At 47.5% G+C, this 26,989-nt stretch overlaps 5 protein-coding genes across 9 annotated transcripts in view; 2 read left to right on the plus strand and 3 right to left on the minus strand.

The window, feature by feature from the left end:
• Positions 1 to 3,237, minus strand: part of LOC121593223 (autotransporter adhesin BpaC-like) — a 96,550-nt gene extending 93,313 nt beyond the window's left edge. Inside the window, exons 1-3 of one of the 5 annotated variants that reach the window (XM_041915418.1) lie at positions 3,095 to 3,237; positions 1,931 to 1,942; positions 845 to 1,761 (exon numbers count right to left, since the gene is read on the minus strand). In XM_041915418.1, the coding sequence (XP_041771352.1) occupies positions 845 to 1,375 (531 nt within the window). In that variant the 5' untranslated portion in view covers positions 1,376 to 1,761; positions 1,931 to 1,942; positions 3,095 to 3,237. Of the gene's footprint in view, positions 1 to 844; positions 1,786 to 1,930; positions 1,943 to 3,045 lie in introns of all 5 variants that reach the window. The other 4 variants (XM_041915417.1, XM_041915422.1, XM_041915421.1 and 1 more) reach the window with 4 other exon arrangements.
• Positions 3,238 to 5,998: 2,761 nt separating this feature from the next.
• On the plus strand, positions 5,999 to 13,279 carry LOC121591934 (dentin sialophosphoprotein-like). The gene is made up of 8 exons (XM_041913045.1): positions 5,999 to 6,183; positions 6,383 to 6,756; positions 6,852 to 6,911; positions 9,311 to 9,984; positions 10,062 to 10,351; positions 10,721 to 10,953; positions 11,023 to 11,878; positions 11,956 to 13,279. The coding sequence occupies exons 2-8, from the start codon at positions 6,469 to 6,471 to the stop codon at positions 12,582 to 12,584; spliced, it is 3,030 nt and encodes a 1,009-aa protein (XP_041768979.1). The 5' UTR covers positions 5,999 to 6,183; positions 6,383 to 6,468; the 3' UTR covers positions 12,585 to 13,279.
• Positions 13,280 to 13,363: 84 nt separating this feature from the next.
• On the minus strand, positions 13,364 to 14,111 carry LOC121591935 (U3 small nucleolar ribonucleoprotein protein IMP3). Its single transcript, XM_041913046.1, has one exon. It carries the CDS (start codon positions 13,932 to 13,934, stop codon positions 13,389 to 13,391), a length of 546 nt encoding a protein of 181 aa, XP_041768980.1. The 5' UTR covers positions 13,935 to 14,111; the 3' UTR covers positions 13,364 to 13,388.
• A 487-nt stretch (positions 14,112 to 14,598) lies between these two features.
• Positions 14,599 to 17,509, plus strand: LOC121593791 (alpha-amylase I-like). The gene is made up of 2 exons (XM_041916455.1): positions 14,599 to 16,687; positions 16,764 to 17,509. The coding sequence occupies exons 1-2, from the start codon at positions 14,805 to 14,807 to the stop codon at positions 17,494 to 17,496; spliced, it is 2,616 nt and encodes an 871-aa protein (XP_041772389.1). The 5' UTR covers positions 14,599 to 14,804; the 3' UTR covers positions 17,497 to 17,509.
• A 15-nt stretch (positions 17,510 to 17,524) lies between these two features.
• LOC121592332 (uncharacterized PE-PGRS family protein PE_PGRS54-like) lies at positions 17,525 to 26,350 on the minus strand. Its single transcript, XM_041913731.1, has 8 exons — positions 25,926 to 26,350; positions 25,690 to 25,830; positions 23,893 to 24,276; positions 22,669 to 23,805; positions 20,289 to 20,641; positions 20,011 to 20,217; positions 19,826 to 19,939; positions 17,525 to 19,764 (listed from the first exon to the last, which is right to left on the minus strand). Exons 1-8 carry the CDS (start codon positions 26,030 to 26,032, stop codon positions 17,570 to 17,572), a joined length of 4,638 nt encoding a protein of 1,545 aa, XP_041769665.1. The 5' UTR covers positions 26,033 to 26,350; the 3' UTR covers positions 17,525 to 17,569.
• Positions 26,351 to 26,989: the final 639 nt, after the last annotated feature.

The following is a 26,989-nucleotide window of genomic DNA, read 5'->3' on the forward strand; positions in this document are numbered from 1 at the left end:
ATTTATCTTTTTATGTGTAAGAAACAATTCTAATGTATTACAATTCCAATCAATTCAAAATGTATCATTTAATTTTTTTTACAAAAATGTTTTCTTTTTATCCTGATTCTCTTTGAAAATAAAGTTCTCACTGTCATTCTATCCCACAGAACTTCATCACCGTCCTGCAGGAGTTTTTTTTTTATACAGCATAAATATTTTAACAAATTAAATTAAAATAAGTAGGTTTGAAGTATGTATGTACCGTTATGATTCAAATTACGGACAACTTCAAATTCCGAACATTTATGTTGTTTTTATTTAATTTCTGTATATTATATCCCTGGCTATGCAGCTTTTAATTTTTAGATATTTGTCATGACGTACTAGAACCAATTAAAAATATGTCTGACCGGTAGTCAGTACTACGGTTCTTTAAAATGTCTTCAGTGTCCGTAATTCAATGCAATATGGTACATGAAGCCTAATCATCGACATTGTTGTAGTCAACATGCTGGAAAATTACTAATCGTCACAAACAATTCAGCTTTTTTAAATGAATATTCAAGTGACTAATTGAATGTATTCTACAAATTTATTGTATTCAAATCTTGTTCAATTGACAACATACAAGTAATCATTTAAAAAAACAAGCTTCCTGGCAAAAATACACTTTCAATCGGAAACGTTAAGTGGCTGGTCCAATCGCCATGAATGAAACCACCAAAGTGCAGCTCATTACGGAGAACATAATTAAACCAACGCCTTCTAACACCCATTTTCCCCACCATCCCCCACACCCGCGTGGAATTCGCTCTCAAACGCATACCAAAACCCCCTTCGTCCTCCCCTCCGATGCACCTACCTGTCCCTTGGCGTAATTCCAGAGCGTCTTCACAATGCCACCGTTGCTGGTCTCGATCCCGTTCAGCCCGCCGAGCAGTGAGGCCGCGTCCGGATCGGGATCACTTTCGGCGCGTGACACCGCGCCCTCGCCCTCCTCCTCGTACACGGGCGAAGCGGACGATGGCGTGCCCATCATCATCATCATCATTTGATGTGGACCACCAGCACCACCATCGCCATCCATGTTGCTGCCACCACCGATCGGATCAAAATTAACGTCAAAATCCAGCGACCGGGTAAAGTGCTGTTCGGCACCCCCGTACGGTCCACCTCCCCGCACACCGCCGCCGCCACCGGTTGGCCCACCCGGCCCTTGGCTGAACGATAGCGAGCGGGCGAACGAACTCTTGAAGTACTGGCACGGGGCACCACCAGCACCCGCACCCCCATTGCGGCCAGCTGTTGCTGTTGCGGTCACATCAAATTCGTTCGATTTCTTCGGTATTCGCACCTCGTTGCTCTGCAGATGGGTTTCGATTGTTTTCGACATTTTGACGAAGAAGGCTACGATCACACACACAAACACACACACAAAAACACTTGCCGGAAACGATAAGATCCCCGCACACACTTTTTGCTTTTTGGGGTTATGTTGCGGAAGGAAAGGCTTATTTTCCCCCCGTCTGTGTTACATGGGGAGCGTTATATGCCGCCGCTCAGCTAAGAAAAAAGGACATTTCACTCACACGCACACCACACGGAACAGCACTTTGCGACGCATCTTGTGACAGGGTAGAGACACACACACAATTAGGTAACGACGATTAAAACAAAAAAAATCACGCCCGCACACGACGCGTTTTGTCACTAAACGAACACACGCGCACGCACGCACACACATAAAACTTCTCAGAGGAACACAAAAACGAATGTAACCTGCGGGAAAGGAATATAGGGACACTAAAATGAACCTCCTTTACTTTTGTTTTGCAGACGAACCGATGATCAATGGTAACTACTAATGACGGTTTAGTTTTGAACAACGACACAAGTTACACAAGACATCGATATGAAAATCAAAGTAAGCTTCAAAGTATGGTCGAACCCAAGTGGATCCCTGGAAAAGACGCCATAATGGTTCAGATTAAAAGTTACAATTCCAAAAAGATGAGTGTTGGCTTTGTTGGTAGAGTATTTTTCCTCTAAATTACTTAAATTTGTTAAATTATTTTTTTTTTTAACAAAACTACACACTAGAATAAATGAGTCACCAAATTTGACGGTTATCTTTCTTTCCCGGAAAATGGTTCAAACGCCGGTTCTTTTGTTGGTCAGTTTTCGCCACTACTCTCAATTGCAAATATACACACACACACAAAGGCGCACATGACACAAATGCTCCGCCCGGAGTAGCTGGAATAGGAACACGTTCGCACACAGCTGTACAGAGCTGCTCACTTCCTGGCTGTCGGTTAGATTTTTGCTCCTTTTTGCTCGCTGCCGTACAACACACCGGGATCGCTTACTAACACATCCTAGCAAACTGGACTTGTACGTAGCCGCAGCCTTGAAAAAGTACAATCCCAAGGCATGGTGTGTCTTTCCGGCTTTTGTGGTGTCTGTAAAAGCGGCTAACTCAAGGCGGTGATTTTAGTTGTAATTATTTTAGGAATTCTAAACATATGTAAATGTAGCCAAAATACAAAAACGCTTTGCACAACGGGTTTTTCCCCCTTTAAAAATTTGCAGTACACGCAATCCAATTGGAATTGATCGGCATGGGGACACAGCTACAAACTGCCATACACACACACACACACCATTTGATTGACAAAACGATAATTTTGGGTTGTGTGTCTAAACAGCGGTTCGCGTTGATCGCGTGTGTGTCCTTCAGGTGGACAGCCATGCACACGCACCCAACCATAGCCGGCTCGCGAAAAAATGCAACATCATCTTCGTCATGATACCGCCGTTCTGCATTTTTTGCTGCGGTTGGAAAGGATATTGCACACACCACAGCATGTACGGCAGCAGCAGACGGACGGGTCTCGCCTACACTTGCTACGAAAATCACGGAACACTTCACACAACCACACACGACACGACACACACACCTTGCTTATACTAACTCGCAGGTCCGCTCACATTGTATTTATTATATTTCACTACTAACAATATTTTTGCACGACCAGAAAACAAAGCATTAAATTTAGGCACCCATTCACGTGATTTCCTTCCTATTTCCGTTCGCTACACTTTCGCTTACCGGCTTCGCTGCAATGCAATCACTGCAATCACGCACACACGCGGTGCAATCGGTGTGTGATTCCTCGCAAGTCAGATGTTGTTGTTTGAATGGTGCGCTGGATGGCTCTCGTGCACAAGTAGCCCCCTTGACGGTCTGCTGGTTACTAACGCACACAAAACGCCGGCTTCGTTAAGCTTTCGTTCAGCCGAGAGCGAACCGGAGACGCGTGTGCGAGAGCGAAACGGCACTAGCGTAGAGCGAGCAGCGCACCGCTGCGTACGGATAGCGCTGGAGAGAGCGAGATACGAGGGTTTCGTTCGGTTGAGATTTTGCGAGCGTGTTTGGCGCTCACTTTTTACTACAGTGCACTGTTGGCTGAGTTGGGTGAAATTGAGTCAAAATTTATCTTTCTTTTTTATTTTAAAAGCTTTTTAGGTAAAAATCCGAAAAGGATAATTGGGTGTTTCTAATACACTGATGTACACAAAGGTTATATGTGGAAAAAAAATACTCGACCGCATGTCCTCGGTGCGGAACAATGTGTTCGAGAAATGTGCCCTAGATTCAGCATTGCATCCGATGAATTCAGGTATCATCAACGTTTTTAAGCATCATACCGCAGTCTTGGCATTGGCAAAGACAGATTCGGGAAGGGATCCCACGGTCTTGAGATAAAGTGTGAAACCCTGTAATGAAATAACCATAGCCACATCGTTAAAACTATGATAGTATTTAAAATGTTCCTTGGGCATTCAGATAGATTTTTGCTCGGTATGTTTGAATACGAGTATATATGGCATGATAAGATGTAGTTAGGTGAAACACATTGTACGAAAAGGACAGCTATTTAATGATGAGTTATAGATCACCATCTATTGAGCAAAGCACTGAAGCTACGGAACTTTGGTGTTTTCTATGATTATTTGATTTTCCAGTAATTTAAGCTTAATCTGTGGCGCTTGGGACTTCACTCAATATTCCTTCTTATTTAACTAAATCTAATTTATGCAGCAGCAATGAGATTTTTGACGGCACCAGTCTTTGACACTTTGACAAGAGCCATCTCGTACCGATGTCATGTATTAAAAAGCTATGAAGTTCCACCAAGTTCGGCACACGTTCTTAACAAGCCTTCAAGTTCCATCGTGAATCTTACACATCAGGATAACCAGCTGCAAAGTTCTAGCGAGTATCAAGTGTTTGTTAAAAAGCTCCATAGTTCCGCAAAGTACCGTCTATCTGAACGATTTTTTGTTAAACAGCCTTGTTGAGGACAGACCGCTGCCTCATCCTGAGGGCTCACTGTTGACAGCAGGGCTGTCATCCTGTGACGTCCTCAGTGAGGATCGTGGAGCGAGCAGGATCAGTCGTCCTCTCCCCGCATTACGTGCGTGTGTTTATTGTATTACCCATACCAAAGATAGTGATAAAATAAATATTCTCTTTGTGTCGTACACCACCGTCTTCATATTTCATTTGTTCAACAATAACACAACCCAAATAGCCAGAATTGCTTAAGCAGCTCATTTTGGCACGCTAAAGATCGCTGCTCGAATTCGCCTTTTGCAGTAGTTAAACCACCGACAAACCGACGTGACACTGGCGTTACAAAAGTGTCCCACACGAAAGTACTGTCATTTACCAGTGAGGCGAACACTTCTGTCAAAGTAAGCCCTGTTCACTGCTGCTTCGATGTAAACAACTTTTCTAAATACAAATGGCGAAGGAAGTGTGAGGCAAGATTTTGTGAGAATTATTGGACAAAACACACAGGAAAGTCATTTTATAAGTTTCCAAATCAATGCAAAAAATGTGAGAAGTACATAAAACAATACGCATTGGAATTTGCGAAGAAAACCAAAAAGGGGGTTTAGCAGTTTCTTCTCTGTGTCAGTGTAGTAAGCGAATCATTATAGAGATGGCGCTAGTGTTTAACGTATTTTAATTTGAAATAAGGAGACAACTTTTGAAGCTCATTTTGTTCGAAGTGTCACGTCGGTTTGTCGGTGGTTAAACAGCACCAAAGTTCTAGGTGAGTCTTTCAAACAGCGCTTAAGCAGCTTCCTTATGCTACGGTGCTGGGGATTATTTTTCTTTGTGTTTTATTTTCAAGCAAGGGTCATCGATGAAATAAACAACAGGATTTGTTTTGTTTGTGTTCATGTGTATATTTTTAAATCCTAAATATTCATGAATTATACAAAATGTCACACAATTTACTGTACAATCACAATCACTTCACACAATATTCCTTCTTCAATTAACTAATCTAACTTGTGCAGCAGCAATGAGATTATTGACGGCGTCAGACTTTGATAATTTGACAAGAGCCACTTTGTACCGATGTCATGCATTAAAAAGCTATAAAGTTCCACCAAGTTCATTACCCTTTCTTAACAAGCCTTCAAGATCCATCATGAACCCTACACATAGTGCTAATCAGCCGCAAAGTTCCAAAGAGTACCATGTGCCTGTTAAAAAGCTCCATAGTTCCGCAAAGTACCGTCTATCTCTTAATCAGCCACAAAGTACGACATCGGAACGATTTTTCGTTAAACAGCCTCAAATCAGCTATAGAGTTCAAGCTGGTTATTTGGGTCAGCTATAAAGTTCAAGTTGGCTATTTGGGAATGGTTTCGTCACATTTTTCGGCCATATATTAAGTATTTTCCCAGAAAAAATATGTATTTTATCAATTTAAAACGTTTAAAGAACCTTTAAAAATGGAACATGCTTTGACTTTTTGCATAATTTTTAAAAGCATTTCTGCGTTGATGATGGATTTTAATTTGATATAAATTGCACCGTTCGTTTCAAAGTTCTACTGTGGTAATCCCATGTTGATTACCATCTGTACAGACCACCGCCTCTGCTCTATCAGTTTTCTGTTGCCCTCAGCTGTCAAATTGCTTCCATGCATACCAGCCTGCCAGAAATGGTTTATTCGTGGTCGTGAAAAATTCTTTCTCCGTGCTATTTCTGCGTTAACTAAATTTTACCTACGGAAAACAGTGTTTTCAGACATTTTACTGCAGCAAAAAGGCAGTATAGAGTGTAACGAAGTGAGTGCGATTGAATTTGAGCGGCGGAAAGTGTTTGCCAAGCAGGTAAATAAGGTTTTAGCAGCGTCTTTGGCTTTCGCTATGGCGGCGTCAGTAGCGCCGGTGCTCCGCCATATTAGAATGGTGAAAATCCACACTTTGTCAATGCGCTGGTTGGTGGCCGCACCGAAACGATGAAATGTGCATTTTGCTGCGGTGAAACTGTTTCTAAGCGTCGTTTTCTTTCATTCTCTCATCGTTACAGCAAGCGTCCTTGAATTTTGGTTGAAGGGGTGTGTCAGAGGGTGTGAAGAAAGTGGTGTGAGGCACACCAACAAAACCCGACCGAAAATGGTTCTGCGTGGCATTCGGGGTGGATATCACCCGCGGGGTGGCGGAGGGACTCGAGGCAACGGGCGCACGTCGTACCATGGCGGCAGTGGATATCATGGCTCGAACCATCACAACAGCAGCAACTATGACAACCGTAACGACAACCGCAACAGTCGGTACGGAAGCAGCAGCGGCGGAGGTGGGTACGATTCCCGCAACTCGTCCCGGTATGAATCAGACTCGCGGTACTCCCGGAACGATAGCCGCAACGATAGCTACAAGCGGTCCAATTCGTCCAAGTACGAGGTAAGGCAAAAGTGGGGTTTTTTAATCATGGCAAGGTTGACGTTGCGATGTGACAGGTTTTCTAATGGATATTTTATTTCCCGCAACTCGGCTAGGATAATCGCGACCGTCGTTCGCCGGACCGGAAGCGTCCCCGCAGCGATCACAACTCTCAGGTAATTGTGGGTCGAGGTTTTGCGTTTCGGCGTGATTTAAATATTTAAAGCGAAATAGAGCATTAAACAATTGCTCAATCACGCTATCGAAAATAAGCATTTGCCTTCGAATGGCATATTTTCGTCCCCTTTGTATGATAGCTTTCAGGCCGTCTGCATAATTTAAAACATTCCGAAGTATGGCGTGTACTTACAGAAATAGTTCTTGATTTCGGTTATAACGTAGCTTGCTTTGTTTCTAGACCTTCCATGGTATGATCCTCCAGCTCTCAAGTAGTGCATTATTATCTCAATCGTGTGTCCATTACGTACAAACCCAAACATTAAATTTAGTGAACCTTTTCTATGTCCCGTATTAATTGATGATAATTTTTTTTATTTCGCGCACAAACATCGAACTCGTAAAGTTGTTTCCAATGAAGAAGAGACACGTGATAAAGCTGCTACAGCTGCTCATTGTTTGAACTCAAAAGTAAAATAAGCAAGATAATGCACGTGGGGATAGGATTTGTCCTTTTTGGTGCATCCTCCCTAGAGGCCGAAAACGAGCTTTCAAAAAACAAGGGGGAGAGCACACGATCCCACACAGCATGATGCAGCAATCAGGCATCAGCATCTCGAGTTACGTTTCCATGGTCACAAGTATGCACACGTTCGCGGATGAAATCGCAACGTTACGACCGGAAACAATGAGCAACACCGTATGACGGTGGTGGTGGTCGGTTGCCAGGCTGTATCGGGTGTATTGCTCTCTGTGTGTTTCGATTGGATTGAGGACTAGAGGAGAAAGATGATAGAGAGGAGATACGCACAGATTTACATAGATCGTTTTTTCTTGTACAAGTTTCAAGCTTCTGGCTTACAGAATGCAATTTATATTCGTCAAACGATACAAAACACGCACGTTGTGCAGTAACAACAACCCACATTGCAAAGAGCGCGAGACATAGCCGCTGCTGCTGCTGCTGCTACACAGGATAAAAGAGAGACACCTTGTTGCGAGAACCGGGAACCGTTTCCGATGCATCCTCTGCGCGCGCGGTCGTTATGATCCACTTTGTGACCGCAGCGAGAAGGTTATCAGCGTTACAGTTCACAGCAAACACGGAGTGTGCTCTAGATTCAAGCTCATAAAACCCACGACTACCCACGTGTTCCTCCTTACGTTTACCTTGCATTCAACTCATTTTCCGATTGAACCCTACCAATCGCGCGAGATTACATTACTATTGCGAGCGTGCAAAGAAGTGTGCACTACTCTGTAGGGGCGTTCGACCGCGTCAGTGCGTGAAAGGATTCAAATCATCCAGGGTTTGCACAACACGTGGTGTGGTAGCTCAACATCGAAAATCGATCATCAAATGCATTATTTTTCTTTTAATAACCCCCTTATTATCTGTTCGTCCGTTCGTGTATCGAAAAAGCGTGTGCGCGCAGTATGGCATCTCTCGTTCCCATCAACCTTTTCCTTTCTGGGCGCATTTGTATTTTGTGTATTGCATCAAAGCGAGTGTGTGTGGAATTCGGAATTTGTAGCAAAACCGAAGAAAAGATCTAAATATGGTAGAGAAGGGCAAAGCATCTGTTTCAGCGGCGTGATTAAAACGGAAACCAATCACGAAGAAAAACTGATCAACCTGACGCTGGTGGTGATGATGGTGGTAGGACACGCGTGAAGGGGGACTGCCTTGCTCACAAGTCTATCCGAGGAGCGTTGCTCTAGATGCGTTCGTGATGATCATGTGGTGCTGCATGTGTGAAAGGAAAGGAACGTTGTACGCGGGAGGTGATGTGATGATGATGATGACGATGTGCAAGCGGTTATACTAAATTTCACTATTAAAAATACAACGAAGAACGAGCCGGAAGGAGCAGGATCAGTATAGTTCGTCTCATAAATGCTTTGAAACACACTCACACACACTGTAAAGTAGCTCGGCGTGCGTTTGATGGCATGAGTAAGCCTTTTCCGCATTTTGATGAAACAATATGGACCGTCAGAAAAAAAGAAGGCTCCTTACTGATTGGTTGACGCAGAGTAACTTGAGTAACCTTTCTCTCGTATCGCGCATAGTCTAAAACTCGACCGGAACCGTCGTTTGTAACCTGCTACAACACCACCCCATATAGTGAAAAGTATCAATTTAACCAAAAAAAACCCCTCCAAACAAAAAAAAAAAAATACGAAACCAAATATCAAACTTCCTTTACACACCATGACATATGATTCTAATGCTAATCTCTTCAACTGGCTAACGAAATTATCCGTCACCATGTGAATTCACACACGCGCACGATTTTGTGCTCGCTCGCTTGACGCACGCGATGGTACCGAACGTCGTCGAACGGGGAACGAATCGCGGCACGAAATTGATGATGACCCCCCGTGCACAAAGCAGGGCGGTGGAAGCTCGCGCCGCGACTACGGTAGCAGTGGCAGTGGCGTCGGCGGACGAGGTGGAGGATCGTCCAGCCGGTACCACGAGGGAGGCGGCGGCGGCAGCTCCAGCTCGTCGTACGACAAGCGGGGAAGCAACGATCACCACTCGTCGACGTCCGGCACTGGCGATCGGTCGAGCAGCAGCAGCAACAAGTTCGAGCATCATCGCAGCAGCAGCAGCGCCAGTCGCAGCCACGGTGGTGGCGGCGGCGATTCGGGCAGTTCTTACAGGTCGCGGGACAACAACACGAGCAGCATGGGACCGCCGCGCTCGGTGGCGATGCGCACCAACCACAGCAACACCGGCGGCCGGCCGATGATGCGCCCGCCGATGGGGGGCGGCCACCGTTCGACGATGGGTGGCAGCTCGTACATGGGCACCGGCGGAATGCATCGCCGCGGGGGCGGTATGATGCGAGGCCGTATCTCGCACTACCGGTCCGACGGGCGGCGAGGCATGCTGACGACGCGCATCATGGGCGGGCACCACCGGCGAACGGATGGCATGCGGCCGATGACGATGCACAACCGGCGCTATCCCTCGATGCGGGGGCGCGGCGGCGACATGCGCAACCGCATTATGGGGGGCGACGTCATGTCCAAGCGTGGGGTCGATATGAAGGTTTCCAAGAAGTAGGTATCGCGCTTTTTGCGAGGAGACGTGGGGAGAGGCTTTTGACTGAGTACGGAATTGCATTGGTTTTTTGCAGAATTCTCATCAAGCGTGCGCTTCAGGCGGCTAAGGATGGGTACGAGGATTCGGCCTCCGACAATGAGGATGAGGACGACGAGGAGGATGATGACGGTGGCGACGATGATGCAGGACCGTCCCGGGCTAAGAAGGCCAAGAAGGCTGACGCCGATGACGATGATGATGAGGATGACGAGGAAGACGTGAAGCAGGAAAAGAGTGAGATGTGGGACGATGAGGACGATGGAGGCGATGGAAAGTCCAAATCTTCCGCACACAACGAGGATGAGGACGATGCCAACACCACTGGTGAGTTCAAAAGACGATGATATTTGTAGTAGTAGATAAGAAAAATGAAGTTTTCGTGGGAATCGATTCCGATTCGAATAGAGCCAATTTCGATTCCGGAAACTGAGTCGTCTTCGAATTTAGAATCGATTCCAGTATAAGATTCGATTCCAGTAACGGATTCGATTCCGGTATCGGATTCGATTCCAGTATCGGATTCGATTCCAGTATCGGAATCGATTCCAATATCGGAATCGTCTCCAGTATCGGAATCAATTCCTATATCGGAATCGATTCCAGTATCGGAATCGATTCCAGTATAGAAATTAGGAATTGTCGTGCAAACAAATAATGACAAAAACATGTTCTTTACCTTAACCACACACACAGGTGCTACGGTTGACGATGGTGACGATGAAAAGGATGGCTCGAAGCAGCAAACGCCGACGAAGAAATCCGCCAAGAAGGAAGACGCTAAGGATAGCAACGCGGAAGACGACCGCAAGACGGCGGACGACGGTAGCGATAAGAAGCGTTCGACAAAGATCAACACCAAGTATCGCACGTCGAACTTTATTAAGCTCACGTGCACGCACTGCAAGCTAAAGTGTGTCACTTTCAAGGTAAGTGTGTTTGTGTGCATGTCACGACATTCTTCAAATTCATTTCAACACATTTTTCACCCCTTCCAGGAGTACCAGACGCATCTGTACACCCGCACCCACAAAATGAAGATGCGCGCGCTGGCGATGAAGTGCCGGGAGCGGCTGCTGGAGATGCGGGCCGCCCAGCGCAACGCGCAGAAGGACGAGGACGAAAAGTCGGAGGACGGTGCCGGTGGCGATGAGGGCAAGCGGCCCGGCTTCTGCCTGCTGTGCCGGCTGAACTATCGGCAGCCGCGCGCCGTCCACCAGCAGTCCGAGGGGCACAAGATGATGAAGAAATTCCTCATGCCGTACTGTAGCGTGTGCAAGCTCGGCTTCAAGAGCCCGATGGCGTTCGAAACGCACCGTGCCTCGCTGGACCATCTGAAGATTAAGGCACGCGTGGAGCGGTACGCTTCGTCCACGAAGGGCGACGATTCGGGCGACGAGAACCAGGCCGAGGCGGGCGACCTCGACCTCGACAGCATGACGATCGTGGACGAGGTGGGCAAGGTGGATGACATTTGCGAGCCGGGTGTGGCGGGAGAAACGCCCACCAGGAAGCAGCGCAGCTACGGCGATGGTGGTGGCGGCAGTGGTCGCGCAGGCACGGAGGATGAGGATGACGAGGACGACGATGATGATGAGGAGGAGGACGATGAAAATCAGATGATCATCGGCGAGGAGCACGTGAAGAAGGTGCAGGTGCAATACTGCGACCTGTGCAATATGTACCTGCCCAGGCGCACGGAAAATCAGGACCGCGTGCTGCGCGAACACTGCAAGAAGCGATCTCACCTGAAGCTGTACATCCGCTTCCGGAACGACAAGAAGCTGCGCGAACAGGCGGAACGCTTCCACAAGAAGAAGCTGAAGGGTGACAAGGAGGCTGCCGGAAAGAAGGGTAAGAGATAGAGGGAGGTTTTCTTTATTTAACCAAATGAGAGTTTTTAACCAAAAATCCACGATTCCTCTTTACAGGCGATGACAAGAAGGCAAACGATTCGATCACTTCCACCGACTCAAAGACGGTCACGGACGGTAATAGCACCGCAAACACGAATGACACAACCTCCACGCCCAAATCGGAAGGTGAAACCCGGTCGGACAAGAAAAGTGACACGGCCACGACAGGTAGCGCAACCGAAAGCGCAAACAACGCAACGTCAGCTAAGGTGAACACTTCCAACGCGAGCAAAACCGACGTCGATTCGTCCGACGCGAACCGCTCGCTGGACGGAAGCAACAGCACCACCACCACCCTGGCGGCGACGATCGGTGGTGCCGATGGGCCCGGCGAGCCCTCGGACGAGCTGGTCGACAAGCTGATGTGGCAGGTGGTGGAACACGAGGATCTGGGCGATCTGTTGCGCGACGTGCAGGACGACGCCGAGGAGGAGGACGACGATAAGACGAACCTGGAGCGCTACGACAAGTTCCGGCACACGGAGAAGAACGGTGGCGAGCAGCGATCGGATGCCGCCGGTGCGGCCGTGGAGGATACCGTTGCCAACAAAGCGCAAGCTAAAAAGGGAACGGCCGCGAACGGTGGTGGTGCCGATGTGGCCGCTAATGGGGAAGCCTCCAAGGAGGCCAAACCCGCTGCGTAGGCATGTGTAGGGTAGGGTATGTGTGTGTGTGTGTGTCGAATTCATTACGATAAGGAAGCGTAGTTGTGTTTGAATTTAATATACTTATCGTAAGTAATAAGTGCACACGGTGCATACATTTAGGATAGTGTGCGCGCGCGTGTGTATTCAGTGTAGGTTATAGATCATTTTGTGAACTTTCCACACAACCGATGAAGCATTATTTTTTAGAAGTGATTTTCAATTTCATTCGTTACACGAATTTTTTTTCACGAAGTTATTCACTCACCTCATTCAGTGTTGCTCCAGTAAACTTAAGGCTAACAATATTTCGTCTCCGACGGGAAGCTACTTCCCTCGCTTACACACTGAACACTACAAACTACTGCGGGCTGACTGCAAACAAAAAAGGGCTACAGAGAAAGGTGGCAGAAGTGATGCTGCGACCCAGGTACCTGCCAATATACCCGCCACCAACACACCAGGAGCGTTACAGGGTTTAAACGTTAGGTTGCGTCGCGCAGTCAGCGGCACTCGTTACACGAGGTTCGGGTTTGGTTTTATACTGAAATTTAAGTGTTCTACAGGAAGGCGCTTAAAACTCGTTTGTTTTTTATATTCAGATTGAACACACACTGACAACGTAACAAAGGATTTTGTTTGTAGTCAAAGTAATCGCATTAACTAACATTAATAAATATCGAAACTAGAGAGAAGGTTTACGGGTTACATTTATACTTTAACGAAAGAATTTGGATGAGCTTTTACGAACAAGTGGAACCACATTGCAGATACTACGCTTACAACAATACAAATCGCTTTTATTTACATCTCAAAATCATCCCTCATATCGTTATACTCCATCAGATGCTTCTGGATGGCGGAACCGTCCACCCAGGTGATGAAGTCCTCCAGCGTGCGCGGCACCAAGAACGCCGGATCCTTCACCACCTCCACCCCAACCCGCACGTGCCCGTGCTCCACCATCTTCGTTGCGTGCGACACATTTTCCGACATCTTGCTGCGCACCAGCACGAGCGGCAACCGTCGCCGGCAGAAGCTGGACGCACTGATTTTGTTCGCATTCTCCAGATCCCACTTGGTCGGTATCACGCCCATCACGTACAGCTTCTCCAGCAGCAGCGCACTCATCTCCGTCCGGAACGGGTGCTTCGGATCGATGTCGGCGATCTTGCGCGCGAGCTCGCGCACGCTCCGGGCCATCTTGTTGTAGGCGGTGTAGTCTTCGCGCTTCTGCAGATGGTACTTGCGCATCACCTTCGCTTCCTGCAGGCTGTTCGTTTCCTTCCAGTTGAAGAAATCGACCTTCTTCAGCAGCTTCTGCTCGTGGAACTTTAGCTTGCGCACCATGCTGGCGGCTGGGGCGGGGTTATGTCAGGTGCGGTGAGTAGAAAAACTATTAGCAGGTGGTTTAAATGGGTTTCGATTCGTGTTAATTTCGTTTTTTCTGCACTTTTTGTTGTGTTTTCCGGAATTTGCAGCACAGCACCGATTGGGGGGGGGGGAAAGTACCAACAGTGAGCGTAAACAAACGCATGTGGTGGTATGACAGCTGTCAATTTGCCGCCCCGGGATTGGCTCACATCAACTGTGGGATATGGAAGGTAAACAAACGGTGTATACTGTGGTATTGATTGCAAAGTAACTGTTCGATTGTAACAAAATAACGTCTCAGCTTTAGTTGAATATTACAGAATTATTTTAACAATTTTCGTCTACTTGTTGGCGTAACTATAGTCAAGATGACGAAACGGTCCGAAAGGGAATCAATTCATGGATGAACTGTTATTCATTTGACCTGCAGGCTTAACACAGCAAAGTAACTAATTAAGTCTACAAAAAAAGATGAATGAAACGAAACGTTTGCCTTCCCATCCCATCATGACTATCAGCTACAATGTTGCTCCTGTTTATTTTACAAACAACCCGTTCAAACATTGCATTTCATATTCACAAAATATTCACTGTCTCCTTGTTTTCGATTTCCAATTTGCAAGGTTTGAGCAGAGCTAACATCAACAAGTGCTCTGTTGAAAAGCGAAAACTCAAACATCATTCAAATTATTGTCAATTGTTGGTTTTTGAATGCGTCACTGCTGGAACGGTTCATTCTGTACAAACAAGGCACGTGAAAATTTCCAATTCAACATGTGCACCGGAGCATTCTATAAAACAAGGTGCAAAAGTGTATTCCGCTTTTAGTACACAATTGTTCGAACGATGGGAAGAATCTTCTACCACACGGTGCTAACACTAGTGAGCGTGAGTTTAAGTCTGCATTCCACCTCAGCGCAACAGTTGGGCCCTTTCACCATACCAACGCTTGCTAATGGAGGTGCTTTAGGATTTTCGAACAATTTTTTCAGCGCACTCGTTGATCCACGATCAAGAAGGCTGTCCTTCTCGGCTCAAGCTCCACCGATCGGTGTAGATGGCGGATCGGCATCACCTTTATCTAGTTTCATTGGAAGGTTTAATAATCCGCTCGCAGGCTTTCTCCCCGGTCAAACAAATGTAGTGCCAATACAAACGCCATCGTTGTCGGCTTTAACGCCATCAAATGTTCCGGGAGTGTCCGAGTTTACCAACATCTTGCGTAACTTTGGTAATGGAATTCCAAGTGGCGTGAATCGTATCCAAGGTGCAGCCAACACGTTCCAAAATCTAGCCACAGATGCTACACGGAGATTCTTAACCCCGTCCAGTGTACGATCATCGTCCACCTCATCTTCGATTCCCTCGGCTCAACAGCTCCCGGGTGTGTCCGAATTTACCAATGCTTTGCGATCATTTGGTAACGCAATTCCAGATGGTATCAATCGCATCCAGAGTGCATCGAACACTATTCAAAGCATTGCCTCAAATGCTACAGAAGCGTTCCTAAATCGGTCCGGCGCGCGATCATCATCGGTGATCCCCTCGAATCGGCTGCTTCCGGGAGTCCCTCAGTTTACCAACATTTTGCGATCGTTTGGTAACGCATCGAACACGCTCCAAGGAATTGCTTCAAATGCTACAGAACGATTCTTAAATCCGTTCGGCGTACGATCATCGTCTTCATCATCTGTACACCTTCCGGGAGTGTCCGAGTTTACCAACATTTTGCAATCATTTGGCAATGGTATTCCAGCCGGAATAGGAGGCATTCGAAATGCAGCCAATGCCTTTCAACGTCTTGCTTCGAACGCTTCGCAAACGGGTTTCAATCCAGCTGCTGTCCTACGTCATTTTGGCTCGTTTGTCCCGAATACCGGACAACGTGCATTACCCTTACCTAATGTTAATTTTACATCAAATGCTGAAGTGAGCGTTACCGCTGGAGACTCGGAAGGCAACGAGGTGGATACTTCCTCAAGGTTAGCAATTGCCCCGCGTGTTGATGTTCCTGTAAATCGCAACGATCCTCACTACTACCCCGGTCGGCAGGTGATGGTGCATCTGTTCGAGTGGACCTTCGACGCCATTGCTGAGGAGTGTGAGCAGATCCTAGGTCCTGCCGGATACGGTGGCGTACAGGTATCGCCCATCAATGAGTACGTGATTGCACCGAACCGCCCCTGGTGGGAACGATATCAACCGATCTCGTACATCATAAACTCTCGATCAGGTAGTGAACGCCAGTTTGCCACCATGGTACGACGCTGTCAACTGGCCGGTGTTCGTGTGTACGTGGATGTAGTGGTGAATCATATGGCAGCACCAGGAGCGAATGTTCCGTTGATCGGTACGGCTGGGTCACCCAGCAATCCGGGTGATCGGGAATATCCCGCCGTACCTTACAATCAATCCCACTTTCATCCGGACTGCACCATCCGGAACTATCAAAACGCCACAGAAGTACGCGACTGTGCGCTCAATGGGTTATCGGATCTAAATCAAACGGAACCTTATGTTCAGGATCGTATCGTTGAATTCATGAATCGGTTGATCGAGCTGGGTGTTGCGGGCTTCCGGATGGATGCGAGCAAACACATGTGGCCGGAGGATTTGAACGCGATCTACAAACGGTTGAACTTTTTGAACAAAGATTTTGAGTTTTCAAAGGAAGCGAGACCTTTTATCTACCAGGAAGTGATCGATCTTGGAAGTGAGCCAGTGACGGCGTAAGTATCATCTTGCCTTCTTTATAGCATCTATTGATCTTGAATTTTAATCAAGTTTTCTCTCCACAAATTTCAGATCCCAATACACCGATCTCGGCCATGTGACCGAGTTCAAGTACTCTCTCTTCGTTGGGCTCATCTTCCGTGGTGCATTGAAAGTTTCCGCACTGGAAGCACTGGCCCGCGCCAATGCCACCCAGGTCGGCCTAACACCGTCCGATGCGGCCCTAGTGTTCGTGGACAATCATGACAACCAGCGTGGACATGGAGCGGGCGGTGATTCCATTCTTACCTTCAAAGATGGACAAACGTACACCCAAGCGATCGCCTTCACATTGGCCACCGATTACGGAACCGTTCGGCTAATGAGTTCGTACAACTTTACCGACACCGATCAAGGACCACCGTCGGATGATCGGGCAAACATCTTACCACCCGGTATCAATGCCGATGGCTCTTGCCAAAATGGATGGGTTTGTGAGCATCGTTGGCTAGTGGTGAGGCGGATGGTAAGCTTTCGCAATTTCGTTGCACCAGCCCCGCTAACGGACGTGCAGTACTCGGGTGGAACGTTCGCTTTCTGCCGGGGTACGGTAGGGTTTGCGCTGTTTAACGCTGGACAGGAAACGTCTGATGGCATTTGGAAGGCGTGTTTGCCACCGGGCGAGTACTGTGATATCATATCGGGTGCAAGAGACGGAACGATGTGCACCGGAACGCGGGTTCTAGTCGATGGCGATGGAAGAGTTAGCTTAACCGTACCGAGATCCTCTAGCATTGTGCTTGATTTGCTTAATCGTGTGTCTTAAATATAAAGCATCAATACGCGACTTTTCCAAAGTATACAATCCCAAAGAGCCTTTTTATTAGTTTTTACATAGTTCACTGTACCAAGCGACGGTTTGCGTTCGTAAAGAGACCGGCTCGAGATACATCTCCAAAGCCGCCGAACGTGTTCCTTTGTTCTGAATCGTCTGGAGCGTTGAGTGTAGTGCTTTCTTCACCTTCATCTGCAGAGCTTAATCCGGATCCATCGAATGATCCGGCGGAGGGACTTCTTGTGACCGGATTACGGGTAGTTGCTGCTTGCAATCCTCTATCGGCTGTGGCAAAGCCCTGTCCACCTTGGTTGCCGAATCCGAACGATCTTCCATCGGAACCTCCGAAGGACGCACCATTTCCACCTGCACCGAACTGGGTGCCTTGATTTCCAAAGCCTAAACGTCTTCCGTCAGCACCAAAGGCACCTACAGATGCTCCTTGGTTTCCAAACCCACCAGCTCCAAAACCAGAGCCCGATCCTGTTCCGAACGCACCACCAACTCCACCACCACCGGTCTGTGTTCCCTGGTTGTCAAAGCCTAATGGTCTTCCATCGGCTCCAAAACCAGCACCAGATCCTGTTCCTGAGACCGTCTGTGTTCCTTGGTTGCCAAAGCCTAATGGTCTTCCATTGGCTCCAAAACCAGATCCTGTTCCTGTGCTTGTCTGTGCTCCCTGATTGCCAAAGCCTAATGCTCTTCCATCGACTCCAAAACCAGATCCTGTTCCTGAGCTTGTCTGTGTTCCTTGATTGTTAAAGCCTAATGGTCTTCCATCGGCTCCGAAACCAGCACCAGATCCTGCTCCAAATCCTCCACCTGGCTGTGATCCGAAACCTCTTCCATCAACTCCAACGCCATTACCGGAACCTAGAGGCCTTCCATCAGCTCCAAACCCATTGCCCGCTCCTGTTCCAAATCCTCCACCTACTCCACCACCAAGCTGTGATCCTTGGTTGCCAAACGCTAAAGGCCTTCCGTCCGTCCCAAATCCAGATCCTGCTGTACCACCAAGTGGTGCTCCTTGGTCTCCGGTAGCTACAGATCTTCCATTACCTGCATCAAATCCTGCATCAGATCCACCGAAGGCACCGCCTAATCCACCACCGACTTGAGCTCCTTGACTTCCAGCCCCAAGAGAGCGGCCTCCGTCAACTCCAAACGCTCCACCAGCACCAGTGACCGGACCGAATCGTTGTCCATTGTCTCTAGGTAAACCATTCGGTACGGATAGACTACCTCCTGTTGGACGGAATCCCATCCCTGTTCCGGCCACATACTGAAGATCATTACGACCTGCCTCATTGTTGTACGAAAACGATCCACGCACGTTGCCCGCTTGATCGGCCGATTCTTCCCGCGTTGCGTCCGGTGTTTGGTAGCCAAACTGGTACGATCGATCAACTGGAACATTGCCAACTCCACCATTGTATTGCACACCGTTTCGATCAATTTCATTACTGTACGAGGGAACTTCATTTACTGGACGTGCACCCACTTGCTCCACTGATGCGCCTAGTGGGCGTGCGGTTGTTGCTGTTCCGTCGAATCCTCCTAACCTGCGACCATCTAACTCGTTAGCACTGGGTTCCGTTGATCCACGCACTACTTGATCGCGAGCAGTAGGCTGGGAAGCATCGCCTGCTTCGGTCGTTGCTTTCGGTAAACCAACAACAGATAGGGAGCTATCATCAGATCCACCTTCAGAACCTGCTCCATCAGTGCCACTTCTAGTAGACCAGCTGTTCGCACCAGGCGATCGTTCTACAGACACTGGCAACCCATCTGCTGTTCTTGTTTGCTCATCAGCCACTCCATCAAATGATGTTGCCGGTATCAGGGGCAATCGTCCCCGCGAGTGTACCGACTGTGGCCCGTACTCATCGGGATTGAGTCCACCAAGGCGAGTGTCACCGATGCTTGAACGTAAATCTACATCCGGCGCTGCGTTAAACGAAAAGTTATGCTTGGCACCATCGTTCTGAAACCCGTACGTTCCTTCTACATTGCCATTGGAGTGTCCGGTTTCATCCCGCGCTGAGTTTGGTGTGTAGTAAGAGAAGCCGTAGCTACCGTCCGGGTTGATGTGTGCGACAGGCACACGATAAACGTAGCCAACACCGTGCCAGGGCCAGCTACTGGCCGGATACACGTGCGTCATTGGACGTCCGGCGTAGGTCGTGGGATGGCGATAGCCGTGATGATGTCCACTTGGTCCATATTTGCCCCCAGATCCTCCAAAAGATCCACCAAAGCCTTGGAATAGAAAGAAAGATACAGTTAAATTGCGAAGAATATAAAGATAATCATCCCTTACCACCGGCACCAGATGCAACTCCATTGGTGCTGTGAGGTACAAACTGACCCTGACCAAAGTTGGAACCACCGAAACCACCCGCCTGACCGTTGTATCCGAACCCACTTCCAGAACCTAAAAGAGAGCAAAGAAACATGGGATTACTCAATAGCTACAAGTAAGTTATGAATAATGAATAGAATTACCTGCACCTAAGGGAGCTCCAGAACCACTGCCTCCTACTCCCGCACCTGCTCCTCCTTGTTGAAAACCTGTTCCACCTGCTCCAAGGTCACCGCCGCCAGTTGACACACCTCCGGGAGCGACTCCTCCACCGAGGCCTCTACCATCTCCACCAGCACTCCACTGGCTGCCTCCGAAGCTGGCCGCTCTATCAACCCCACTGGAAGCTCCTGAAAGAGAAGTTCTGTTCGGAGATGCACACACCAAAACACACAGACTTCCTTCCGGAATGGTACTTCACCTGCACCTGTTTGCCCTTGGCTAGGGAAACCCCCACCAACGCCAGCCGCATTCCACGAGCCAGCACTTGCACCAGTTTGGTCAAGACCTTGATTGTTGGGAGTGCTTTCGCCACGACCTCCAAAGTAACCACCACCAGCACCTGCACCACCAGCTCCCTGGTAGTACGAGGCAGGAAGATTCCAGCCATATCCTTTCGCTGTCAAACTGGCGATGACAACACACACTATCCAAGCAACCGAAGGATTTTTACTCGCCATGGTGATGAGACGCGCACTGTACACCTTCGCAAACACTGTACCGACCGCACTGTTTGCTATGATCATCCGGTTGGGTGTTTTTATAAGCCGCGTTTTTTACGGATGTGCGTCGGATACCCTAGTATAGAGTCTCGTCTCACTAAAACACATCTCCCGTCTAATAGCGCCCTAGCTGAGATGACTTAATACAAAAGCGTGTGGGGTACAAAAAACCGGTATGATTGAGCCGCTTCGCCGTTGTCAGAATCGTGTCAAGTGCTGGCGATATTCGATACTGTGATATAGGACAGTACATTCAACCACCCCCCCATCTCATCGTGGTGTGAGTGATACAGAAATAAAACATCCCTCCCAGCCATTCGTCATACCGGGTGGAGGATAATTAACAATCGCCAACATTCTTCAAAGCCGGTTCCGACGACGCATTGCGCATGCGGTGAACGACGGTGCCGGCCACCAGGTGACTCCATGCCGTATGACGCGAAATCCCATCTTCCAGTAGAACACTGAAACAGCTCCGGCTCGATTCCGGCAGTCTGTAATGCTTTGGTTCAAGTAACCAACTGCACCATTAGAACGATAATTGACCCCTCTAGCGGGTCGGGATTGTGTTGCCTTGCGGGAAAGTTTACACGATTAATCTTTGTGGATCATCTTCGGCAAATGGTGAACCAATCAGCTCGGTAGCTTATGGTATGGTATAATCTAATAAAGCACTTTAATGATCCGTTCGATGAGCATTCGATGAGTAGTTTGTAGCAAAATGAAGCCTTCAAGCGGATTAAGATTGATGGTAGGATGGGCCCGTTTTTCATCCCGGAGGACGCCGTGACATCGCAGTAAATGATTAGGCCTCTCTGTGTAATGATACAGTGTAAGTTTGCTAAAACAATTACTATGACTCTCGTTGGTAGCTATCCTGTACCTCCCGGGAGTGGTGTATTGCTGCCTCAATGTGGTATAATTTAATAATTAAAGACAAAACCTTTCCATCAAGCATCATTTAACAAATTGGGCTTGTAAAATGTGTGCATTGGTTCGTATCGTGCAAGTTCCTGGATGTGAAGGTTAGTGATGAATCAATTTCTATCAAACAATAATAAACGGAACAGGGAGGAGCACAGCGCTGTTGAGCAACACTGCGATCAAACCCAATTATGATCGCGTACAACAAAAACGTGTGTTATTTCAACACCTTTCATACTGCTATCTCTGCTTCATCGCCTACTTCCGCTGGCTGGTTGCGATTGGCAACACATACACACAGCTCTCTTCGCGCTCATCATGTCAAACGCTTCATATCTTGTTCGCTTTCATGCTGCATTGAGTCCGTTTTTGCGCAATTGTAAGCGTGTACGAACGAATTGATCGATTAGTTCGCTATTTTTCTCCCTTTCTTTTAACCATGTTTACCTCCCATTTTTCGAACGGAGGTACATGCTGCCCGATCGATTGTATTCAAATAGCAAATGTGTGAAACAAACATGTACATCTTGTTTTACGCTCCGCCCCTCCCGGCTACAATTAGCAGAAGATCGTTTTGCGTGTAACAACAGCTGTTGACGCTGTTGAACACGAAACAGATGAATAGTTTTACATCTGTTGTGCCGTTGCACTTCTTAATTGAAATGCACGTTTTTGCAGGGTGGAAAACAAATGAGAAGGCAATTAATGCTTGTTCAATTTGTCAACCGGAAAAGACAAATTGGCGTTTAATGGAGGAGAGTGCGTTCAAAAAAGAGGATGCTGATAAATCGGGGAAAAATTGATGGAATTTGAACTTTTTATCCATTTTTATTAATTCTCTGGATTAAAGCATGAAAATAGTAAAAACAAAACAAAAAATGCTATCATAATATTCAGGATTTTCTTTGTTGTTATTAAATCGTGTAATATTTAATACAAATTCAATGAATTAAAATTACAATAAAAATGGAGTAAAATATGCTAAATCGTTTGCTCTTTCAGATGAACCTTTAAACATATACTTAAATCACAACACTTTTTATTGAAAACAATCCTCTTTCGATCCAACGATCGAGTTTATTTCTATAATACTCATGTGCAATAATTTATTTACATCACTAAAGCTCGCCCCACTATGCATCCCATGCTGTCTACCGCCCATCGTACGCTTTCCGACCGCCCGAACGGTCCGACTTGGCCTGCGCTTGCGTGTCACGGCGCAAAGCATCACCGGGCGACGGAGCTCGCCCACCGTACGGCAGCAGATCGATGTTCTGTATATGCGCCCGCACGGATGCGCCCGGCGCAAGCCCCACATACCAATCGCCCACGTTCTTGATGATCGTCGAGTCTTTGGCGAAATCGCGCCAATCCTTCTTGCGATCCTCCTCGAGCTTTTTCTGATCGTACGTTACCTCCGGGAAGCCGGAAAAGTCGTTCGAGTTGTAAGCGTTCGTGCCCGGAGCCGATTCACCGAAGCTTGGGTACGGGGCCGGACCGGAAGGGCCGCTGGAGATCGCCACATCGAACGGACCGGACAGGGAGGGTGTATCGTGATCGTCGTGATCGGACGCGCTTGGCCCGGCTCCCGGTTGCGCTTCGTAGTCGTACTTGGGTGGAAGCAGTCCAATGATGCTGTCCTCCCCATAGCCTCCCAGATCGTGGTCGGCAGGATCGCTGGAGGGGGGATATTTTTCACGAGACGTCTCGCTCGAATCACTCGGTCCCGTTGGCCGATCGGTGGTGGGTGGACGGAGGCTTGGAGAGCTCGTTGTAGGACGCTTGCTGTCAAAGTCTTCCTCGTCGTATCCTTGTCCGGTTGGGCGACTGCTCTCCGGATAGCCGGGAATTCCTGGCTTGGGTCCGTCCGGGTAGCTACTACCAGCCCCCGATGGTCCCGTTGGAGGATCGTACGATCCACCAGGAGCCGTCGGACGACTCGAACCACCATCATACCCACCGGCGGACGGACGAGCGACATGATCGTACCCCGCGCCGGACGTACCGGGCCGCTCGCTGGCAGGTCCCGAGGGAGCCGTCTGATAGGAAGGATTGTTATTGTCACCAATTTCACTCTGCTCCACGTGGCTAATGCCAAAGTTGGGCTGCTGTAACCGGTGCGTCCCAGCGCCGACCGTGCTCTGGACCACCTTGTAACCGATGCCGGCACCGGCAATATACTGTACCGTTCGCTGCACACCCTTATCGTCCAGATAGGAGTAGGAGCCGCGCGTCACACCGTCCGGACCGGTCGTCTCTGCCCGTCGCTGATCGGGCCCGACAGAGAGCAACCTGCGAGGGAGTGGGAGAAAAAAAACCAATGTGTGATTAATTGCACCCAAAAACACACTAAACACTTTGAAATACTCTCTATCTTACTTGTACTGTCCCGAACCGCTCGGTCCACTCTCGAACGCGACCTTGCCGCGAACCTGCTTGTGCGTCTTGTACAGTGGGCTTTCGTACGCGATCGTGTTCGGTGCATCCGGGACAGGGTTCGCTACCTCGTACCCGGTGCCCGAGCCGGCCGAGTAGCGAACGGAGTGCTTCTCTCCCACATCGTCGATGTACGTGTAGAGCCCGTTTACGCGCCCATTGCTGTCCGAACCTTCGCGCCGTTGGTAGTTGCGTGTTTTGAACTGGAAATCGTAGCTGGGATCATCGTACGGGTCGGCCAGTGGATCCTCTGGGGTGCCGATTGGGCCGCGTTGCACCTGCGATAGGCTCTGCTTGCGGTGGATCTTTGGCCCGCGCGCTCGAAAGCTGTGAAATTGTAGCATGAATACAAGTGAGGTACGAATATTTACGGTTTGGTAAGGTAAGAAATGAATTGAAGCAGTGTGGAAGGAAGAGTTTTGGTGACAAACATTATTAGTTGATTTTTAAATTATTATGTGATTGTTACCTCAAGAAATGTCTATGGATTTATTCAGGGTTCGTCACTTTTATGAAGCGTTTTGAATGGAGTAGAAAATTATAAAATTAATTTCAAAGTATTTTCAAATATTTATTTGCCAAATAATTGGATAATTGCATCCAACTGATCGTAACATTGAAGTAAAAATATCAAGAAAAATGATACAAAAATACAGTCTGGCCGTAATTTTTAATCCTACATCGAATTCATTAAAAACAAGCTATTTTTCTTCAACTTTTTAGCTTTGATTCTACATTTTGTTGGTGGATTTTTATTCTATCGTTTTTACTAAATAGTATTTGACTTATCCATGAAGCCAAAGCAACCGATTACATTCCATACTGGATTAAAAATGTGTAAATAAAGACCGAGATAAAGGCGAATAGAAAGTATGTTAAGAAAAACATGAATAACAAACTATTTTTCTTAAGTCATTATTTTTCTTAAGTCATTAAGTCATTATTTTTCTTCAGTGAGGTCGTACAATTGATCAAACATTGGTTTTAAAATGGATTATGTGGCTACAAAAAATGCTAAAAATGTTGCTTGAGGTTCATCGCTTCTACCTGCATTAAAATCGTTTGATGGCTTGTATACAACTTTACAAGACATAAAAAGATTTCAATGCAGGTAGGAGTGACGAACCTCCAGCAACATTTTTGGCATTTTTTGGTCGCCACATAATGCATTGTTGAGCATTTATTTTTAACTCTATATTTATATAAAAAAAAAACATTCGTTCAACAAAATCATCAAAACGACCACTTTGAGCATAACAGGTAACGACTAGAACAATTATATTAGCATTTTTGCGTGCTTAAGCCCATTCTTTGAGAACACCATTCGACAGTCAAAAGTAAACATTTGCTATGAAGCTACCATAACAATATCATTATTAAAATGTGCTATGCTCCCTCCATCAACATTGTTTTTAAGAAAGAAAAAAAAAAAGAATGAACCAGCCCACCTTCCAACACACAATTGACCCTACTATTGCACTGTTTAAAAACCCATCCCCAAACGAAGGTCAACCAAACCCTCTGTCCATAGTGGCCAGCATTCCCACCGCAGAAGCTACAATTCTCGCACACAATCGAGGGCCAACCGACCTCGAAATAATTACGCCTCCTCTTAACGGTGTGATAAATGCTAAATTAGTGTATCTCACTACATGCCCCCCCCCCCCACTCGCTGGGACGCGGGACATAAAAATTCAAGTTCATCATTGAGACACCTTTCACCTGGGCGGTGGGACTTACCCGCGCGGTCCCGCCGTGTAGACCGTTTCCTCGACGCGCCCCGTATCCGGCTGACGGCTCCTGTAGCGTCCCCGCACGATCGTTTTCGGGTTACCGCTGGCCGTATGGTAGTGTCCCCCGGGTGTGTCGGAGTTTTTCAGCCTGGCGGGCGAGATGAATGAATCGGGAAAAAGAAGAGCAAAAACGGATTCGGTGAACGGCAACTAAACACTAACGAACGGAGCTTTCCACACTACCCAAACGCAAAGGATCCATCCGAATTGATGTGATTGAAATCCGTCTGATCGGCATACACTGGCAGCAGGTTGATCAGCACCACGCTGACTAATACAAACACTTTCATTTTCTATTTTTTTTTTTTTGGGTATTTTGGTCTTATTAGAACACTTTGGTATGTCGAAAGCACTTTAGATATTTTGTTGTTTAATGTAATTTTTTAATCTTATTTTTATATGCACTTTTGTCTTATATTGCACCAAAACTGTACGAGTGTACCGTTGACATATTTCACGATACTAGGTTTATTCCACACTTTACAACACACATTGTAACACTTAAAACATTAACTTAATAGTCGTTTTATTCCACTTATTTTCTTATTGCATCAGTTGTTTCCTTCCCGGAGCTGGTTCTGATGCACCACTACTGCCGGATCCGGACTCAGTCGGGCAACTGTTCGGAGCGGCGAAAAATCGCACCTCTTTATATACACTTTGACCTGGGGGGAGACCGGGGTCCACCCGCGCACTAATGGCGCTTTTCCGCCCGACTAACAAACAAAAAATGCTGAAAAGAAAAATTAAACACCAAACCGCTCTGAGAAGGCACTCGAGTTGGGGGAGAAGATGAAACAATAAAGATACAAACCTCCCTCGCTCGGCTGAGGATGAGGCAGCCGCCGTGTTTGTTTTCGAGCCGGTCGAGCCAACGTGAAACCACGTGTTCGGGGTGGTGCGCGTGTTCCCTTCCCCCCTTTGCCTATGACCACGAATGATTCTTTTGGCGAGATTTTAGATTAAGGAACAAAGTCAGTCGGTTGCCGCTCTTCCCGCTCGCTCGCTCGCTCGAAGCGTCCACACTGAAGCGGTACCGGTGGCACTGCCTTTAAACACGCATGCGCATGCGTGTTGATTATAGATGGTTCTATGACGCGTTTTCTGTGCCAGTGCCAGTGCAACTCGGCGGCGGCACCAACACAATGGACCGACCTGGCGACGTACGAAGCTGGCCGTACGATCGGGCACATTCCCAGCCCAAATCTAGCGGCCCAGCCCTTCTAGGGTGTTAAGCGGTCGCGTGG

Source organism: Anopheles merus, chromosome 2L (genome assembly GCF_017562075.2).
Source record: "Anopheles merus strain MAF chromosome 2L, AmerM5.1, whole genome shotgun sequence".
NCBI classification, from domain to species: domain Eukaryota; kingdom Metazoa; phylum Arthropoda; class Insecta; order Diptera; family Culicidae; genus Anopheles; species Anopheles merus.